Below are 17,510 nucleotides of genomic sequence, written 5' to 3'. Positions count from 1 at the left end.
ATATATATATATATATATGTATATATAATACCCATATATTCTTAGAATAATCATAATAAATTTAGAGGACATTAATAACATTTATATTTTCAGTTAACGGTTAAAATAACAGTTAATTGCCGAAGATAAATACTAATAACATATAAATGGTAAAGAATTTTCCTTCGCCTGTCTTTATCTCTCAAAGTCACTGAAATATTAGAATCTACGACTCAGTCCGAAGACTAAATAGATGATGAGAAATTGAGGCCACATCACTGTTGAAAATGATTTTGGTAGATGGGATTCAATCGCTCCAAGTGGACGTTGCAAATTGGTTGGACATCATTCAATGAATGGACATGACATGAAACATCAAATCACCCTAGAAAACAGAAGTGTTGATAAATAGCACACCTTTTTTTCCTCCATCAAAACATCATAATAAGTCAAAGTAGCAGTGTCTCCTACCGACTACCAAACCATCATTTCAGCATTTAAAGTTGGAAAGTCAGCATTTAAATTTATTCTAAACATAATTAGAGATATTAAAGCTTACCAATACAAACTCATGAGATCACATTTAAATTTAAATCCTATAGGACAAGCATTATCTCTGTCCAACTTGGTGAACTCTAATAGAGAGAATGGTGGAATGAATCCCAATCTAAAATATGGTTCCAGAAAGCAGATACCAGTCTTCAAAGATCATATTATTGGAGAGACATTGAAAGGATCAAACCTCGACTTTTAGTGATCACAAACCACTCATCACCTTGCTGATGGAGTGAACCTTGGGAACTGTTCTACTTCAAACGCAGAGGTCTGGCTTCTTTCAGATGCAGTTTGTGTGTGTGGATTCCAGTTGCTTGTTGTGGATGGGAACTCGGACCTGTAATAAGCGCTCTCTAATGCAAAGCTCTCCTTCAGCTCCATGACGACGTCGGCCATGGTCGGCCTCCTACGGGATTCATGCTCTGTGCATCTCAGTGCTACATCAGCAGCTTTCCAAACGGAATTTATATCGTACCCTCTCGTCAGCTTTGGGTCGATCACATCCTCAATATTCCCGTTGTTGAGCTTTTGGCGTGCCCATTGAGCTAAACCAGTAGCATGGTTACCGGTGGCAACAACAGGAGGTTGTCCGGTCATCAGCTCGAAGAGAACCACCCCGAAACTATACACGTCACTCTTTGCGCTGAGTTGGTAGGAAGAAGAGTACCTAAAGTAGAGCAAAAGCAAAACCAAATTAGCTTCCATCTTGTTACTGATAGCAGATAAGATTTCTCCAACTATACGAGGAAATCCTCCCTCCTAATCTGTATAAATAGGAGAGGGACATGTTAATGCATTCAAGTTAAAGCTTCTTCTTCTCTAATAATGCTTCATCAATACAATATTCTTCTTTCTATTTCGTTTCTATCAGTTACAAATACAAAATGCTACGAGAATTGAAATCAAACAAAGAAGAGTATGCATCAAAGAATTTAAGTGGCAAACCATCAACACTATGTATGTGATTAATGGTAAGACCTCATTATGGATACAAAAGTCCAGGAAAGAAAAGAGTATTCCGCATGTCTAAGCTGAAAAGATTTGTATATCAACCTCTGATAAGAGGATGAATATAAGTTTTCCAGTATATCCTTTTGTCAGCCTCATACGACTTCGACATCAAACAACATTTGCCAGGGGACTGGTGGATTAATTTACGTCGATCATCGCTTTGGTATCGGAGTTTTTTATGAATCTCAAGCTGCGTAGGAAACGAGGAAAAAGAAAAAGGAAGGAGCAACCATGACTTACTCTGGATCAAGATACCCGGGGGTACCAACCACTGCTGTGGATACATGAGTATGGTTGGCATTGTCGAAAGCCCTTGACAACCCAAAATCTGCTATCTTGGCCTCCAGGCTTTCGCTCAACAGGATGTTTGCGCTCTTCACATCTCTGTGGACTAGTGGTGGTTTGCATCCCTTGTGCAAATACTCCAGTCCTGCATATTGTTGAAGCCCATGGATGTAGAACAAAGAGAACGACAAAAAGCCTTATGGATGGGTCGGGTGCATTAGTGTATGTATTAGTGCCAAACCTTGTGCAGCTTCGACTGCGATCTGAAGACGCTGTCCCCAGGTCAAAGCAGTAGCACCAGGAGTTTTATCTATTCAAAGGCAATTAAATCAAACATCACTGAAAATAGTAATGATGAACTGGATAGCAAATGTTTAGCCAACTTGCTTTTTTACTTTGTCAATTGAAAACAATTGTGGAAAATAAACAAAACAGATTGCACCATTTATCGAAACAGGTAGTAATTACAAATAATCCTACTTTTGGGATATAATTGGAAGAAAATGCATGATTCTGAACCTCTAAGATGATCTTGTAGGGTTCCTTGTGACATGAACTCATAGACAAGCGCCAGGTGTTCTCCATCCATGCAGTAGCCAACCAAAGAAACAAGGTTCCTATGATGTATCTTTGCCAAGTTCTGGGCCTGTAATAAGAACCTGATTTCTCAGATGCAGAATTTAAGAAGAAGAAGAGCATGAACCCTCGACGATGTACGAACAAGAAGATAAATGTTGGAAAAAGCATAATTAGGATCCATAGGTTCATTATCATAAAAAAAATAGAAAGGAATTTGACCAAATAACCAAAAATATTTCTAGATTTATGACCTGCTACTGTGAGATGAGATCACCTGCATTGATCACTACATCTTCACTGGAAAATCACTGCTTCGGTTTCCAGTGATTTTACAGTATATTCAAGGATGCAAACCACATTCCGGGTTCAACATAATGTTAATGATCTAAGAAAGCTACTGCTAGTTTGAAGCCAACTACTGTATCACTAACTTGGGTCAAACTAATTACCTCGGCTAGAAACTCTTTGGTGCCTTGGGATGATGATTCAGACCGTGTCTTGACTGCAACTCGAGTACCATCTTCTAAATAGCCTAGGAAGACAGTACCAAATCCGCCTTTGCCAAGGACATTTGTGAATTTCCTCGTTATTTTCTCCAGCTCCTTGTATGAAAATTGTCGATTCTCATGTTGAAAAGGATTCTCTGGATTGACTGTTGCTGGTATGGAGAAGTTATCAATCATTGGCCTCGCATGGATATCTTGTGTTGATCCTTTAATGTGAAACACAGAAAGTGGGATTAAGTATGAGCTTCCTAGGCATGCCTATGTTGAAAGTGAAATGGCACTAACATAGAAGAAAGGGTTTGCATCAAGAAACACTTACCTCGAAACTTTCTTACTCTCCACACAACAAATATGATGACTACAAGCAGTAGAACCACCACCACAGGAACCACAATGTAAGTCACAGTCATGGGTGTTCCACTCTTCTTCTTTGATCCATTTGAAGTTCCATCAGTACCAAGATTAGGATTGCCTTCATAGCTAGCAATGAGTTATGCAATTTGATATTAGAATTTAATATATAGAAAAAATGGGAGTCTGACAAACCAAGCAGAATGCAGTCTAAGGAAATTGTAAAAAATGTAATAACAACATGCAGGACTCATGTATATGTAGTTAGAGTGAGTCAGCTCATTTGTTTCTCACCTTCTTGCACAAACATAGAGATCCCATAACAAATGCTGCTAAAAGGCGGGCAAGTCATGAGACTCCCATCAATGCCAAAAAGCAAAGATCGATGTACAATTGTACATAACCAACTTCAAAGCCATCAATTTTCTCAATCTTATTGTGATTTGTCTATCTGATCCTCCATACAATGTTCAACGTAATAGTCAGATGAATCTTACATCTTTCATCTTCAATCCTAATCCTACCCTTATACTACAGTTAGTCCATCAAGGCTATCATACCGCAAACTACTTAACAAAATTGTTAGATATTTAAATTCTAAGTAATGATGCTCTAATATACAACCCAAACTCCAACATAGTCCTTTTTTTTTTAATCTTTTCTATATTACAGAACTCCATCTTTGTTTTCATGTTAAGTATACAATCTTTAACTCAGTGCAAAATTAGAGTCCTTGGCATATATAGGATCTCCACCATACGAAAAGTGAGTTTAAAATGTACAAATTGCACCTAAGCATACACAACCATATACTAAGAAAATGCTTGTTCATTATATGTTAAAAAAGTTCTAATGTCTTATAAGGTTAGACACCGGTGAAGAAGATTACAAAAAATGTAGTAGCAGTATCACAAACAATTGATGCAAACATCTAGTAAGGGGAAGGGTGAGAACCTTGAGCTTCAATTTCCAGACACTAATCCTATCTTAAACATTTTATTTTTCTATTACTCAAGGCTAACCTGAATGCATTATTCGAAGGAAGTTGCTCGTGCACTTATAATGCAAGTCCAGGAACATGTCACTGTAAGGGTGGCAAACCTATATCGAACAGGTTTCTCTTAGACTTGAAGCTTTCCTTATGGCTCAGCCTTAGTACAGATCAGTTCAATGTAGGAGAACATTATCAAGGATATCATTGCAGCACCATAAGGTCTAGAGAGAAAACAAACCTAAATGTCAGTGCTCCTTGTTGTAATTTTTTCAGCAGAGAAGCAGGAATTGACCCATTAAGATTGTTGCCTGTCAAATTTCTGCAGAAAATGCCACAAATTAGAGCAACCAAGTTTTCTACTATAATAACAGGAATGTTAGCAATCCTTACAGGACTTGGAGTGACGACAATGTTCCTAAAGCATCAGGTATTGGTCCTGTTAGGTTGTTGTAAGACAAGTCACTGAAATGGAAAGTCACATATGCAATTAGTTACTCTCTTCAGAAATATCAGAATAAAAGGAATTACAGGAAATAGTCAGCAACAAACTAGTTGACTACGATATTCTACCAGGACCAAAAGTTTTATGCATTGATCACCTCCATAACATGTCATTAAGGGACATTGGTGCCACTATCGTTGGGTTTAGCATGTTCAACATGTCAATTGGAACATCTAGCAGTTGTGTACAAATTAGGTAATTACTTGCTGCAATGAAATACATCAGAAATCCTATTGTGACAGAGCTTCTTTCTAGTAAAACCCTGTTCTAATCAGAATTGCTAACGAGACAATTATCGGTGTATATTAATCTATTATACCATTGTGTTTGAGTTGAGAATTTCCAAGATGATGTGATGAGAGATTTCCTTTTCATTTTGGAGACCTTCATTATCGGTATGTCAAGGCATGTTTTTAGGGAGGTCGATAAGTTTGGCGGATGGCTTGCCGACTAAGGGAGTTGGATTCTACTTCAGTAGACTCAGTTCTAAGGAGTCACCTGTCTATTTTTCAACTGTAATCCCTTTATTTTTTTGTAACTTGGCTCCTTAAGTTTTAATAAATTTCTTTTTTCAGACAAAAAAGATACTTGACAGGCAGTTTTAAAAAGCAATGAATATAAAGACATCACATGATAATAGTAAAATATTTCGATTTGAGACGAACCATATACATTAAACTGCTAATTATTAATATATAATTCAATCAGTAGGATGTCAAGTCCACATACATGCACTAATTAAGTAGCTTATTCGATGCAACAGTTGATTATAATTAAGGCTCTATAGTTATGTGAAAGTTTAACGAAACACTAAATACAATATTTGAGGGTCTATATGTCATCTATCCAGCTTATTTTTTGGAACATCTCTTCGATAGAACACATGAAAAATAATTGTATGGCAAATTCTTAACCGAACAAAAAATATTGCAACTCAATGACAGAACAAATTGCATCTCTTCAATAAATTGATGTAGCATTCATCTTCAAATTCTAATCCTCAGACTAAAAAAAAGGGGACATATGGAGTGCGAAGAGAAAAATAATAGAGCTACTAGCACTTACAGGTACTTGATTTCTGTGAGCTTAGCAAAAGAAGAGGAAATAACTCCAGTCAATGCACTCGAAGACAAGTTTCTGCAGAACATTTTTGTCAGTCAGAAATGATCTCCAGGAGCATTATATTTTCTTTGTTTTCTAATGGAAAACTCACATAGCTATGATCCTTGATGAATCGGTTCCATAGCTACAATTTAGGCCATCCCAAGGGAATTGTTCTGGGGCACATGGATCACCCATCCAACTTCTCTTCACTTGATATTGTTCCTTGATGGCATTAATGGCATCAGCTGGTTTTCGAAATGATCAAATACCAAACTTCAAGTCATTACAGTGTAATGGCATGACATTTGCTTGATAAAATGATCCAAAAAAGGAAATTGAAAGTGCTGAAAGCATGTTCTGCAAGATATCAACAAGTTCTGAGAAAGATCAGGCGAAAAGCAGAGGACAACTTCGGACCAAACATGTCCGGCAATACGAGTCATTGGAAAAACACCAAACACCTTTCGTGCAATGCGCCACAGGGAACACTTACGAGATACGTGCATGCAACGCAATTTCTCATCCAAGAAGGGAAGAACGTACCGTCACCGGAGGCGGTGGCCGCCCGCGTGAGATGCATCGCCGTGAAAACCTCGATGGCGTTAAGGATGGGGGGCAGGGTGGACAGGCCCGTGGAGTTGAGGGCCCAGTGGTACTCGGACGCCTGATCCAGGGGGCGGGTGCTGTACAAATAGCCCACCGACCCATAGGGCGGGGTGTAATTTTTCAGCAGTACGTCGTTGAGATACACGTTGAACAGTCTCGAGGTGTTGCGCTCGAACTCGGTGAAGAACAAGTTGACGTAGAACTCGTTGTTTGGGACCTGCGCATCCGCGAAGGTCCAGTAGAACTCCATCTTCGAGCTGTTCCCCGAGGGTGTGGCCGCGGTCTGCATGACGGCCGTCGGCGGCTGGAACAGATCCTTCTCGCTGTTGCTGATCGTTTCGGTGGTTGATATCTCCATCCACGCGTCTGGACTCGTCCACGGCCGCCATATGCGATCGTAGGGGTCATCGGGATATCTGCTCATCAACCAAAGCGCGAAAAGAAACCGAAAATAACGTCAAAAGAAGTCAACCATGAAGATTCTGTAAGATTCCTTACCTCAACGCTGAGCTATTTGTCGAAGGTCCGATGTTAAGGCGATAGTTAAGAACCAGACTCTGCGAGGTGTTTGCAGAAGGATACATGACATCCACAAGCGGCCTCAGCTCCAGTGCAGATATGAAGGGAGTTCCCGAGCCCGTATCCACCAAGCACACCGACACAGAATCCGCCAAAGCAACGGCCACGGCCTCCACCTCGTAAATGCTTGTCGGATCACTGACGTTGACCGTCTGCCAAAAGTTGACATCCATGTACAGATCGAACAGCAGCGGCTTGACGGCGTTCGCACGGTTCAGGCCGTCGTAGTTCCCGTACATGAAGGTCGCCCTCACGATGTACTTCCGGTACTGAATCACCGGCTTCAAGACGTAGCAACTTCGGGAAGCGTTGGGAAAGCTTCGCACCGTCAACAGTAGTTCGTCGAGCGAGGAAGACACGTAGTTTGAGGCGACTTGGTGATTGATCCCCGTGTCCGTGAACTGGTCATCGGATACGTAGAGTATGTCGGTCTTACCGTGGGTGTAATTAGTATTGCTGGTTATGCCACAGTCGATGCTTATGAAGTCTGCCAAAAGACGAGACGATGATTCAGGCGAAAAGCTTAAGCAGAGAGATGCGACATGAGCTTATCATCTACTTGCTAGCAATTATATGATCACAGCCTGCATAGCATCATAACCATAACACTATCGAGGAAACCATAAACTAAGGATTCAAAATGACAACGTAAACATCTTTATGATTAGCTTTAGACAAAGAGATGGATCACCTCGACTGTCCTGGCCATGAACTGTGACGAGTACTGCTATCTCCAACAGAAGAAAGAACCAAGGAGCCATCCCTCTCGTCCCCAAGCTGAGATGATCCCTCGGTCAGCTTTTGGCAGAGGGAGACGACTTCGTGCTTAATACTTCGTTGTGGGTCAACTCCTCCATCCCACGAAGAAGAAGAAGGAAACCACGTTAAGGGAACGAAGGTATATTATACTTCAGACGTATACTTCGTTCTTTTGGTAAGCGGTTCGATTCAAGTGGATGCATGATTAATAACATCTGCTTCCAGCTACATGTATTAGATTACTTGTCATGCCAGATTTCTTCTGTGAATAAGAAAGTCCACCGAGCGTATGCAAGACGTGTTCAATTAGCAAGAAATATAGGCGAGAATTTGAGATCGTAAGATGACGGTGTTCTCGACAAAGTCAGATGTGTTGACATAATCTGGCCCGTGGTTTCTTCTCAAGAAGCGTGACGGACATTAAGATTCGTGCATCGTTACATCGTAGCTAGTGAAGAAGAAAGAGACCTCTACGAAATGACCTTCTGACTTGGTGGAGGTCAACGGACGTTTAGTATATCTCTTACCGTTATCCGCTGGTCTGATGGCTGTCGTTGTAGGACAATGCACGAAACATGCCCTGCAGATTCTTACAAAGCCATTTGTGTCAATGTCAGTCATGCATGCCACGCATGAGCCAATGCCTCTCCAGGAGAATGTCAAATCCTACAGGCTAGCTGAAGGATTATGAATTGTATTCTTATGTTTGAGAAGTAAAGGCGGGCGAAGCCGAAGGGAGAGAGAGAGAGAGAGAGAGAGAGGAGGAAGAAGATGAAGGCAGAACGCTTACGGGGCGGCGTAGAAGAGCAGATGGCCGCGGGGCGACGACTGCGGGCGAGCCGACCGAGAGGCGGCGTGGGACGCAAATCTTTGTCGCGGACCCGGGAGTCCTTTGACTTGGGTTTTTTTGGGGGGAGTTGGATTTGGACAGAGTATTATCCACAAGGATCAACCTGCGCTGTACACAAAACACAGCGTATCGACAGGGCACAGTAGCCTTCGACATGGTTTCGGAACCAACGTTCCGGTTTTCCAAAATCAAAAACTAAAATCGAACCGGATGGTTTCGCTGCACAATTCGAACCACGCACATCCAAGATTCACCCAGAACTTATTTAGCTTAGTGTTTACCGTACACTCATCAAAGCACAACATTATAGTACATTTCAGTCTCTAAGACAAAATTAGAACTCAATTGAACGTAGAAGTATCCATCATCCCACACAGCCCATGGTTCTATCTTGCTGATGGAGAGAACTCCACAAATCGTTCTATTTCCATAGCGCTATTCTGGCTCACCTCGTTGGTTTCTGGGTAGATGTTACTATTGCCCATGGTATCACGAGGACATTCCAGTGCCAAGCTCTCCTTCAGCTCCGCTACAACTTCCGTCATGGTGGGTCTCTGGTGGGAGGCTTGTGCCGTGCACCTAAATGCTATATCAGCAACCTTCCACACCGAATTCACGTCGTACTCCCCCTGCAGCTTGGAATCGATGACATCCTCGATATTCCCGTTGGCAAGCCTTTCGCGCACCCGTTGAACTATATGAGCATTCTGTCTGCCTATAAGAATTGGCGGCTCAGCTGTGATGAGCTCCAACAGGATCACCCCAAATCCGTACACGTCACTCTTCTCACTGAGTTGGCCGGAGATGTAATAACTGAACAAGCACCAAAGCACATCAGAATTAGCCTCACTGTCATGGTTCACTATATATGTTACACCGAGTCTTTTCGGAAGAAAAATACTTCTTACTAAGAAAACAAATAGGATTATGCACCGGGGATAACAATAATTGAAAGATAATTTAATGCAGTTTATTCATGACAGTATGGTAAGTCGACTGAGGTACACCAATCTGTGCTCTATGTAACACAAGTATACTGCCTCTATTTAGAGCACATCACCTTAAGTCTAGCTTTAAGAAGCATCAGGCCAGCTGACTGAGGTTACTTTATCTTATTTTTTCCATAGCAAGATGCGGTATAAAGTTAAGTTAAATCTCTTATTAATTCCTCTTCACAAAATAGCATGCTCTCAGAAGTCAAAAATCTAATTTGGACTCATAATCACATAAGTTCAGCCGTGTGGATGAGAAACATTCTTCCTGTTCTTAGTGATAAATTTTAGTGACATATATATCTATATGGGCCAAAATAAAAAGAATAATGAAACAGTTTGTTACGTACTCTGGATCAAGGTATCCGGGTGTGCCAACCACTGCCGTGGGCACATTAGTAACATCATTTTGGATAGCCTTGGACAGTCCAAAATCTGCAATCTTTGCCTCTAGCTGTTCACTCAAAAGGATATTTGCAGTCTTCACATCCCTATGTATTAGTGGTGGTTTGCATCCCTTGTGCAAATATTCTAGACCTGCACGTCATGGAAAACTGCTAATGTAAAATGAAGAGATACACAAACAGCTTAATATTGTGCGTTTCTAATTTGCTACCAAACCTTGTGCAGCTTCAATTGCGATCTGGAGACGTTTTCCCCAACTAAAAGCACTGGCATTGCGAGGTTTACCTGACGAAGAAGACGATTACAATAACGCTTTCATCAGTTCACTGGAAGTTTACTGAAAATTATGTAATACAGAGTGCTTAATTCCTGTTACAGTTGTCAGTTTGATGCTCAAGACAATAGTGATGCCTTTCTAGTAATCAAGGCATAAGAAATTGCTGTGCGTCAAATGTGAAAATTGCTGCATTTGATTGTGGAAAGCAGCAAGGGTGCACTAGCTTAGCAAGGTCTTTTACTTAGTTTCATCAGGTTCTAAAGTGGATAGGATGTCATATAATCACCATCAGGATTTCTTCTTGAGTAGAACTTTCACTTTATGTGAATTTTCCTTTTAGTTTAAGATATAAGTTTTTAAGTTGCTTTATTATGACTTACAAAGTATGAGGAGGCAACATCTCTTTCTGCCAAAGAACAAATTTTGTGTCAATTTGTCATATAAGAATTCTACAGATGATCTTCTATAACTGTAACCAAAGAAAACTGAAACGAGAAAATAATTAAAATGTCACAATTTCCCACGGTCCATGCCATCATGTTGATGAAACCTTCTATAACCACAGGCTAGTATAGTAAAATCAAATGATCTTACTTTTCCTCAAAGAAAAATGGATCTAAAAAATGAAATAAATGGCCAATTTACCTTTTTTCAAACTGCAAGATGCATAAGGTTGATATGCTAGCTTATAATTTGCTTATGTTTCACTCAAAAGCTGCTATGAAAATGAACCAAACAGAAATCCTATTCTTTATAGAAACATCAGGAATCTAATGTGCGAAATTCCAATTTCAGAATGCAAATTCAACAATGAGATGCACGATTCATAACCTCTAATATAATCCAGCAGTGTTCCTTGAGACATGTACTCGTAGACAAGAGCCAGATGATCTCCATCCATGCAGTAGCCAACCAAAGAAACTAGACTTTTGTGATGAATCCTTATCAGGTGCTGCACCTGCAAACAAAACCAGAATTGTCAAATGCAGATCTTAAAAGAAGCTGACCCTCAATAATGGAAAAGCAATATGCTCAATGTTGAAAACCTGCCTTGCATTAATGGGCTCTAGAAAATCACACAATATGACGAATAAATTATCAAGAAAGCACCAAGATTCACTGCCTGCTACAAAACAAAGCATCACCTGTATTGAAGAGTATATTTCCATCGGAGAAGTGCACTAGTTAACTAACATTCTAATGCATGTTTGAGTTTGCAGACCAAACTCCAGTTACAAATTAAACTAACTAATCCCTTCAAAAACATATTACGGTTAACTGAAAGACATCTTGTAAATTTAAGATCTATAATCTGTTAGGGTTGAAATAGTTACCTCAGCTAGAAACTCTTTGGTTCCCTGCGAAGATGATTGAGAGCGTGTCTTGACTGCGACTTGAGTACCATCTTCCAAATATCCATGGTACACAGTACCAAATCCACCCTTGCCAAGAGTTCTTCCAAAGTTGTTGGTTATTCTCAACACCTCCGTGTACGTAAACTGTCGATTATCAAGTTGCAAAAGATTATCTTGATGACCCTTTACTAAGTTGGACAATCTTTCCTTCTCTGGCTGCACCAAGATATTTGCTGACCCTTTCAAATAAAACATGATAATTATAAATTGTAGGTCGTATGGGTGTGATTAAGTAGCTAATGCTTGCAAATATCTGAGTTAGTATGCATCAAAGACATGAATGGACAGTTATAATTTGCTGCAGCAAGCACTTACCTTTTGATTTTCTCATTCGACAGAAGATAAATATAGCCACAAGAAATAGCACCGCAGGAACTAGACAAATAATCACGATAATAGGTGTTGCAATCTTCTTCTTTTTTGATTCTGTGTCCGTCTTTATCTCACATGAATTTCCACTGGCGCATAAATTTTGATTGCCTTCAGTTCTACAGTAGAATTATTAACTTGATATTAGTATTGGTTAGCAATCAGTCTATGTTTCTTCTTCAAAAAAGTTAAAGTTTAAATGAAATAAACTGTTGCATTATTACTAGAGATTGCAGTTTAGACCGAGGGACATGTTTTAGGTGCAGTGGCATTGGAAAAAGAGAACAAGGTGAAACCCAAAGCAAAAAGAACAAAAATTCAGTTATTACCATCACCACCCTTAAACTCTATATTAAACCTCATTTTTTGCTCCGAAAAAAAAGAACTCTATGACAGATGCCTCTATAACTTCATAAGTAGGATAACAAAAGAAACAGACCTAAGTATCAGCAACCCTTGCTGTGATCTTTTTAGTAGAGAAGCAGGAATTGGCCCAGAAAGATTGTTGCCTGCCAAATTCCTGTAGAAGGAAACCAAAAGTTAGCGGGTCAATATTCCTTTTCATTGCAAATCTGACGATAAAGAGTAGCAATTCTTACAGGACTTGAAGCGAAGCCAAATTTCCCAGAACATCTGGCAAGGATCCTGTTAGGTTGTTATATGACAAGTCACTGACATGGAAAGTCACATACATTAGTCATTACTGATTTGGAAAGTCGCATACGTATGTGATCACTGATTTCCACCTCAAATAGAGACCAAGAGAAAATAATGCATCGCATAGTATCGATGATCCATTACACTAGCCAAATTAATATGGCACATGATTTAGACTAGCCAACTTAATACAAGTCATGACAAATGGACAGTCATGCAACAACTAATTTTTTCCTCCAAAGTAAAAGTTGATTATAGTAAAGATTCACATAAGTGCCAAATTTATAGCATTCCTATGTAGTATCTTTGGTCAAATATGTCATTTACACAGATTATTCTGGAATCACCTCTTTAATCAAACACTTCGATGAGATTTTAGCCAAATTAAAATGTGAATTAACTTCTTAATATAGAATTTCTAAGTGGTTCAAAAATTCCTAGTCCAATTTTCTTATGCCAGAACCAAATGAGAGAGCAGATCAAGAATAAACAAAGCTACCAGCACTTACAGGTACTTGATTGCTGTGAGCTTGGCAAAAGAAGAGGAAATAGGGCCAGTCAATGCACTTGCCGAGAGGTTTCTGCAAAACATTTTGGTCTTTTAGACAGTGCTTAAGAATTTTCTTAAAAACCTGATTTTCACATCATTGCAATTCTCTTCATCTTTATGCTGGATACTCACACATCTGTGATCCTTGGTGGATTGAGATCATAGCTGCACTTCAAGCCATCCCAAGCATATTCTTTTGGGGAACATGGATCACCCATCCAGTTTCTCTTCAGTTGATATTGTTCCCTGACATTGATAATGGCATCAACTGATTCCAAAATTATTAGAAACCAAGCCAAAATCACTAAGTGTAGTGACATATCATTTGTTCAATAAAATAATTACTAAAGTGTAATTTGAATAGCAGATTTAGTGCAAGGCAAAAGATACAAAATAATAAAAACAGGGATCAAAAGAAAACATAAAATAAACTTTCACGTGATTATGAACATCAAGGTATCGAATATCTCAAAGCATGCATATCTCATAATGTTTTCGGTATGTAACAATTTTTTTTCTTCAGGGTGTACTTTTAAGTAGACTCTGTTTTTCATATTATAATCATAGCCTCTAAACAAACATATTATACCATGTATTCTGCAATGCATCCATTTCAAACACAGGATTCTGTAAAAGATTATTCACTAAACCACATGATCTATTACTAACGATGATTGCAAACCAAACACATGATCTTATAGAATGGTAGGATCAAGTATTCTTTCATCATCTACATCTCTACCTGACATCCGTTTTGTTAACCCTGTCCTGCTTTAGTAAGATCATCTCAGAACACTCATGAATCCTCAAAAATTAAACTTGCAGCGAGTATGACAAAAAAGGTAATGTTATAATATGGTACGAAGGCATTTTATGAGCAATTCCCATTATTCATAATTTTCTTACAATCTAAGATTAATGGCTCTCCTGTTAGATTAAATATGGTCCAAAGGCCTAAAATGCGATAGCCCGACTAATAAGCATTAGAAAAGTCAACCTGTGAGTGGCTGACAAATTTAAGGTTCATGAACTGGTCAGTTGATGTCAGTAATCAGAAGCCTATACAAGAAAGTCAAATTTAGATCAAACAGGTTTTGAACCAAGAAGATGAGAATTCTCTGATGATTAACTAGACACGGGAGCTTGAAACCGACACCAGAAAAGGGAATATTAAATTTTAAGATCAGTTTACCACTTGTAAATCAACATCATATTTCGACCCTGCTCGAGCATTTGTTCGAAGAAATTCTATTGGCGAATTTGCCCTCTACTTGTGCTGACAATATATAGTGTCATGGAAATGATAATTATCATGATGTGCAGCTCAAGAAAAAGGAAATAAGAAATATCCTAACGTACCGTCGTCAGACTCGGTCGGCGTGTTCTTGAAAAACATCGGCGCGTAGACTTCGAGCGCGTTGAGGATTGGAGGAAGCGTGGACAGGCCCGAGGAGTTGAGAGCCCAATTATACCGCAGACTGGGAGTCAGGGGGGTGGTGCTGTATATGGCATCGGACATGAGGTAGGTCGGGGTGAAGTTAGCGTACCACTTCTCGCCATTAATGTAAACGTCGAACGCCCTCGAGGTGTTCGGGAGAAGCTCCGAGAAGTGGAGGTTGGCGTAGAACTCGTTAACGGGGGCGCCCGAATCCACGAAGTCCCAGTAGAATTTCAACATGCTGGCGTTAACGGGCACTGCCGCCGTTTGCATCACAGCCGACGGAGCCTCGAATAGATCATTGACGTAGTTATTTACAGTGAGGGTGGTCGATATGGAGGACCAACCGACCGTAGAAACGAAGGGCAGCCAGATGCGATCGTAGCGGTCGAACGGATATCTGTTGATCATCACCGCATCACAAGTATATCGTACGGTTAGCTTTTTTATTTAAAATAAATTATCCTATTATATATATGATGGATGGAACTCCAAATACCATCAATAACTATGATGAACTCATTATGATTCTAATATATAATAACATATTTTAACTTAAACTAGTTAATATTATTAATACTTAATCATGATAACTTGAGTTTTTGGATGAATTTTAGTGGAAATATTTTAATATTTAAATAAAAATAAATTTGTTATATCAAAATTTGTGAGAACAAATATATTATAAAAAAACTCCTCTTTTTATTTTTTTTACCTAATATCATAAATACCCAAAGACATACTCTTCCCCTTTTCTTTCTCTTTCATTTTCCTATAATTCGGTCTTATAATATTTTTACAAAGTTATAGTATTTTTTTTATAATATAAAAAAAAATACTGTAATATAGAAAAAAAAATATTTTTAAAATATAATCAAATCAAATCAAATTCTACGAGTAATTTGAAAGAAAACAGAAATATTTTGGTGATCAGCAGCTGTGATGCTTCAGCTCACCTCAACAAGTGATTCGTGGTCGGTGCCAGGTTAATTCGCAAGAACAGGACCAGATTTTGCGTAGCATTGGCGTAAGAATAGATGGTGTTCTTGAGCGGCCGTAGCTCCAGTGCAGATATGAAGGGAGTTGCAGAGCCAGTCTTTACCAAGCAGACCGATGCGGAATCAGCAGAAGCAACAAAAATGACCTCTGCCCGATGAACATCGGATGCCTTGGTGATGTTGACGGTCGTCCAAAGGTTGACGCCAAGGTGAAGGTCGAAGAGGAGGGGATTGCTGGGGCTCGCTCCGTTCAGGCCGTCGTAGTTCCCGTACATGAAGGAGGCTCTCACCAAGTACTTCTGCTCCGGCGTCACCGTCAGTGCGTAGCAATTCCGAGATCCATTTGGAAAGCTTCGAAGATTCTGTAGTTGTTTCTCGAGCGAGGAGCCTGCGTAGTTGGAGGCGATGGTGTGGTCCGTCCCTGTGTCGATGAACCCGTCGTCTGATACGTATGGTATGTTGGTGGTTTCGTCGGTGTAATTTGTGTTGCTGCTGATGCCACAGTCGATACTTACGTATCCTGCAAAAGATGATGATAGAATGAAGATTGACCACTGTGATCGTTAGTGAACATTTGCCAAGAGATTGCCGAAATCGTTTTCAAGGAAGTGTCGTGAATCATATGACATTTGAGGGAGGCATCAAAACTGACATGAATCAAGGATCAGCTACTGCCTAAATGCATGATAGAATCATCTGGAAACGTATATGCCATCATTTGCTAGAGAACTATTGTGAATAAATAGGAAGAAACAACATCGATATCAGAGTAAGATTCAGGAGAAGCTGGATCACCGTCAGTAGTAGGCAGCTGTGCGTGAACTGTGCTCAGAGACGCGATCGGCAGAAGAAGGAAGAACCAAAAGGCCATACTCCACGAGCCAACACCACCCAATGCGCGAAATCAGATTGCCGGCCATCTCCTGCTTTTGTAGAAGAGTTTGGTAGATGACCTGATCGTGGACTTTGGCCAAGCCCTTCCTCACCAGCTCTTTGGATTGCTGGCTTCCTGCGGACACGCTTCGGCAGAGCCGAGACACTAAGCATGATACACGTGTACATAAAGCGTGCGGGTTCCACCTGAAACGATTGAAGCATTGGATGCTTAAGAGCTGCAGCTGTTACAGAGTAAAGTAGCAAGAAATGGGGTTGCTGATCTGGCCATTCGCATGCGTAACAGGACACAGATGTCAAAGTCAATGGTTTTATGGTAGCGTCCAATGCATGGGAGTCTGAAATCATAACCGAGTAGTAGAATGACTTCGTCGTAGCTACCTTCTGACACGGTCTTCAAGCAGCGACAGGAGGGGAAGACGGCGCATCTTTAGACGGATGTGATTGCGACTGCAAGGCAGGAAACTAATGAACAGAAGATGATGATATCACGGAGAGCGAGTATGTTAATGTCACTTGCAATAACGTCCTTATAAAAGGAGACGACATTCACAGATCATCATACATTATTTGCAGGTAAAAGATAGGAGTAGGTAATGGAACTAGTTTGACCTTTTATTAGACATAATTATCAATTTTGATGGGGATATCTTCTTCTTCGTCCAATCAAACATCGTGCATCCACATAAGGTGACTTGGTTGGGGTGACATTGACCTATGTGTTCTAGCTCTATCCGGAACTCTGAATGTCGTATGCACACTGGTCCACCTTAGTTTAATAATTAATATCAAGATCAATTACATATTATCTTATGTAATTAAATATTTTTATTATTTCGTTTCGTCTTCAAAAAT

At 39.8% G+C, this 17,510-nt stretch overlaps 2 protein-coding genes across 3 annotated transcripts; both read right to left on the bottom strand.

Annotated features, from left to right (window-relative positions):
- Nucleotides 1-377: 377 nt before the first annotated feature.
- LOC135643113 (senescence-induced receptor-like serine/threonine-protein kinase) lies at nucleotides 378-7,898 on the bottom strand. The gene is made up of 13 exons (XM_065159709.1): nucleotides 7,743-7,898; nucleotides 6,971-7,538; nucleotides 6,410-6,888; nucleotides 5,976-6,111; nucleotides 5,828-5,899; nucleotides 4,651-4,722; nucleotides 4,499-4,579; nucleotides 3,235-3,395; nucleotides 2,859-3,121; nucleotides 2,350-2,476; nucleotides 2,072-2,140; nucleotides 1,786-1,975; nucleotides 378-1,201 (listed from the first exon to the last, which is right to left on the bottom strand). The coding sequence occupies exons 1-13, from the start codon at nucleotides 7,810-7,812 to the stop codon at nucleotides 751-753; spliced, it is 2,739 nt and encodes a 912-aa protein (XP_065015781.1). The 5' UTR covers nucleotides 7,813-7,898; the 3' UTR covers nucleotides 378-750.
- Nucleotides 7,899-8,909: 1,011 nt separating this feature from the next.
- Nucleotides 8,910-16,655, bottom strand: LOC135642401 (putative leucine-rich repeat receptor-like protein kinase At2g19210). Of its 2 annotated transcripts, none has more exons than XM_065158532.1 (13): nucleotides 16,557-16,655; nucleotides 15,720-16,281; nucleotides 14,685-15,163; nucleotides 13,458-13,593; nucleotides 13,285-13,356; nucleotides 12,718-12,789; nucleotides 12,558-12,638; nucleotides 12,065-12,237; nucleotides 11,669-11,928; nucleotides 11,166-11,292; nucleotides 10,274-10,342; nucleotides 10,003-10,189; nucleotides 8,910-9,473 (listed from the first exon to the last, which is right to left on the bottom strand). In XM_065158532.1, exons 1-13 carry the CDS (start codon nucleotides 16,630-16,632, stop codon nucleotides 9,047-9,049), a joined length of 2,721 nt encoding a protein of 906 aa, XP_065014604.1. In that variant the 5' UTR covers nucleotides 16,633-16,655; the 3' UTR covers nucleotides 8,910-9,046. The 2 variants fall into 2 exon arrangements, with proteins under 2 accessions (XP_065014604.1, XP_065014605.1); XM_065158533.1 differs by having other exon boundaries at nucleotides 11,669-11,922.
- Nucleotides 16,656-17,510: the final 855 nt, after the last annotated feature.

Source organism: Musa acuminata, chromosome BXJ3-7 (assembly GCF_036884655.1).
Source record: "Musa acuminata AAA Group cultivar baxijiao chromosome BXJ3-7, Cavendish_Baxijiao_AAA, whole genome shotgun sequence".
In the NCBI taxonomy this organism is placed as follows: domain Eukaryota; kingdom Viridiplantae; phylum Streptophyta; class Magnoliopsida; order Zingiberales; family Musaceae; genus Musa; species Musa acuminata.
The sequence above is the reverse complement of the archived record's forward strand: the minus strand, read 5'-3'. Positions and strand labels throughout refer to the sequence as shown.